Source organism: Austrofundulus limnaeus, unplaced genomic scaffold (assembly GCF_001266775.1).
Source record: "Austrofundulus limnaeus strain Quisiro unplaced genomic scaffold, Austrofundulus_limnaeus-1.0 Scaffold58, whole genome shotgun sequence".
NCBI lineage: Eukaryota > Metazoa > Chordata > Actinopteri > Cyprinodontiformes > Rivulidae > Austrofundulus > Austrofundulus limnaeus.
Window position 1 is genome coordinate 1,050,202 of NW_013952460.1, and position 3,528 is coordinate 1,053,729.

The window sequence follows — 3,528 nt, forward strand, 5'->3', positions numbered from 1 at the left end:
GTGTGTGTGTGTGTGTGTGTGTGTGTGTGTGTGTGTGATCCGGTGAAAGTGAAGACGAGCTAGAAGGCACAGGTTCTGGGGAAAGTCGTGAAGCAGGTGGTCGGGGATCTTCCCTGATCGTTCCTTTTTTATGAAAGACGGGTGCTTCTTCTTTTCTCTCTCTCTCTCTCTTCACGTCAATACAAGAGAAGTTTCTCGTGCCTTTAGTAGTTCTTTGTTCCTCAGCTCCTCCCTGACAGCCTCAGATAAAGATAACAGTGCTACGGGGGTGGGAGATCACAAGGAACAATGTCTTTCATCAAAACGCTAAATAAATAGAGGGTGGCTTTTCAGAGAAAAAGAAGAAAGAAAACCCAGCACGGCAAAATGAATTTCACCCTCTCCCCTTCCCTGTTTTTTTTTTCTCGTAGTCCCATCAGCTGACAGCAGCTCCTGTGCGCTCGCAGCATGCAGACACATTAAAAAACCCCAGACCCAACAGACCAAATAAGAGGTTAACAAGAAGTGGCACAAGGGAGAGAAAAATACAGTCCCTGACAAATGATAATGAGTGGCAGTGGCAGGCCTTTATTGTCAGGCTTCAAATATAAAGTTAAAGATCTTTGAAAAACTAAATTTTGATGTCTTTAAAATAAAAGAGGCACAAAGCAACAACAGGGGGTTATTGTCTGGCAGCCACAGGGGAGTCACTGCATCATTCTTATTCTGTCTTTTGATGGCTGCTGGAAACGGGAGAGAGAAAAAAAAAAGAGCGCGAGCGATGGTAAGAGAAAGAAAACAGCGGCAAAGGGGGAGAGCCTCTTGAGGCTGCATCTATTTCCTGTGATCATACATAATATGTTTAAAAAGTGTTTTTTTCCCCTCTCCTTTTATTCTCGTGCTCCATTCAACTGATCAATTGCACCTCCTTGTCTTCTCCCCCGCTCCCCTCTCCTCCCTCCTCTTTTTCCTCCCCTTGCTCCTCCGCCTGTTTACATCAGATGCGACTCGGTGACGGGCCTTATCTGAGGCCGAGGAGCTCCGCTGTCACGTTGATTTATGGGAGCATCACGCCACAACTTGTCCAAACTGAAGCCCGCAGTTCATTAATTAGGGAGCTCCAACTTTGAAGTCGGGCGCTTCGACAGCACGTGCGCGAGCGCCGAGCGTGAGGAGTGCGCGTCTCGCTTTCAACGCTGGGCTTAATTTTCTGTGCCCTTCTTTGCTCTCCAAACATGGAACTCAACGGGGACGAGAGCGAGAATTCCCAGATTGTCTTTGAACTTCTTCTGGTCGTGCAGTAATAATTTGCTTTGTCCACAGTGATGCCTGTATCCGCCTGTCATTAACACGCATTAAGCTGCTGCCTATGAGCAAGCTCCGCTGCGCTACGGGGGAGTCGAGGAGAAAAATCAAGAAAAAAAATGGTAAAAAAAAAAATCAGGCAAAGCTGGAAGCGTTTTCATTCTTGATATCTCACAATTACATGCCTTCTCTTCCTCTGCTATTTCCATGTTAATTACCAAGAAAAGCCTCTCAGATTTATAAGCTTGGTGTTTTTGCCTTTCATTAAGTCCTGCACACAACTCACACAGGAGTCATCATTTCTTTAAACACTTGTTTGTTAAAAAAAACAAAACAATACAATGAGTCAGAGGGTTAGTAAAATATGACACACTTAACTTGGAGGCAGGTCTAGAAAAAAAAGGATCCGTATTCTTACACAGAATCAGTCAGTTGTTAACATTTAGCTAGCAAGTCTGACATGCTAATCAGAAGCATGAACGCACTTGATTCCCCCCCCCCCCCCCCCCCCACACACACACACACACACTGCTTTAACCACAGTCTGGAAGCAGATGGAGCTGAGGGAGGGAGCACACATGCCTTCCATGCTCTGTCTGCCCAACGTTTGGAAATGGCAGGCGGGCGGTCGCAGTGATGTCAGCCTACCTCTTTGCTCTGCTTGCTGCCTGCATGTTGCTGCTGCTGCTGGAGGAGCTGGAGGTGGAGCGTTTCCTGCTGCTTCTTGTAGAACTCTTGAAGTTGCTGCTGCAGAAAACGACAAGAAGGTGACAAATGAGCTGGAGCTTTTTGACGGCCGAGGGAAAGTCAGCGGCGAGTTYGGCGAGCGTTTCCAACACCTTCATGCAAGTTGTTTCTTAGGCTTAAAAACAAGGGCGAGAGAGCGGCAGCAGCAGTTCAAAGTACATTTATCTGAGAGGATTTTCAGCTGGTTTGAAACACGATATTCAGGTTTGAAACACACAGCGTTCACACTGTTGATGTCGCACATTACCTGCTGTAACATGAGGGCCTGTTGCTGCTGGAGAAGCACCTGGAGCTGCTGAGGGCTCAGGACCTGCTGCTGAAGAATCTGCTGCATTTGTTGCGGAGTTATCACTTGAGGTGTCATCATAGCCACTGACACTGGAACCTGCACAAACATTTACAACAAAACAGAGCTGTCACACTGCAGAACAGCAACTACATACAAACAACTCATACAAAGAAAAAAAAATTAACAGCAAAAGTTGAAAAAAAACTTGAGCAACTATATCCTTATATTAAACCTGGGCTGGAAAAAGGTAAACAGAAATGTAATTATAAAGCATGATACACATTAGSGTATATAATTAATAATAAATGTGACAAATCTAATAAGTAAGCATGGCATATTTTAATTTTTCCAGAGTGAATGGAGGTAAACAATACAAAACAGTCAGCATCAGATTAGTCCAGAGGGTATGTGATGTTTGTGTTTATTAAAAACGTCTTTCATATTACTGCACCAAAACTCCCAAACTTATTTGTTCTGATCGGCTGTAAAATCTCCTCCGAGTTTGTTGTTTGTACAACGCAGCAAACATGTCACACCTGAGGACATGAAAGACTGCCTGAAAAACGCTGCGGTTCACTCATCGCACACATGCGTCATGTCCTATAAGAGTGTCTCATTAGAGACGCTGTCAGCAGCGATCTGTTATTCTGACGAGATGGAGAGCCTGGAGGAGGAGGAGCCACGGTGGAGGAGCACACGCAGGCCTCTAACTAACTCTCACAAGAAAGGTGTGAGTGCACGACTCCTCCAAACAAGTGATTTGTTGTGACATTGAAAGGGGCCCGCAGTTGTCAGAGCGCTTTAATTGCTCCGGCGACATCAGGGAGTCGGAGTGTGTCTGGATGCTGCCACTCACTGAGATGATGTGAAACACCATTAAAAGCTCCTTTCGCTGGCGTTTGGGTGACAAACTGCAACTCAGATGTGCAAGATGCTGCTGTTAACTTGTGTCAGTGCTTCTTTTGTGTGTTTATTTAAAARAGAAAAGAAAAMCACAAAGGACACGAGTTTTAAAATGTAGTGTGTTTGATGCGGCAGTCAGCAGCTGATCGAAGAGACATAACTGGTGACAGTCCATCTTCACCARCATGCTCAGAACTGAGGCTCTCACAGCTAATGACAACCCTTTGAATTTTTCATGCTTTTCTGAATGTAATTTAGCTGTAAGATCTTGTCCGGTAACTAGTTTTTTTTTTTCGGGGTGGGGG

The 3,528-nt window shown here is 45.2% G+C and overlaps 1 protein-coding gene across 6 annotated transcripts in view; it reads right to left on the reverse strand.

Annotated features, from left to right (window-relative positions):
- The window catches only part of foxp1b (forkhead box P1b), a 230,273-nt gene that overhangs the window by 39,829 nt on the left and 186,916 nt on the right, over nucleotides 1-3,528 (reverse strand). For 5 of the 6 annotated variants that reach the window (XM_014009469.1, XM_014009467.1, XM_014009468.1 and 2 more), the window contains 2 exons: nucleotides 2,279-2,416; nucleotides 1,933-2,031 (listed from right to left, as the gene is read on the reverse strand). In XM_014009469.1, the coding sequence (XP_013864923.1) occupies nucleotides 1,933-2,031; nucleotides 2,279-2,416 (237 nt within the window). The remainder of the gene's footprint in view (nucleotides 1-1,932; nucleotides 2,032-2,278; nucleotides 2,417-3,528) is intronic. The other variant, XM_014009470.1, reaches the window with a different exon arrangement.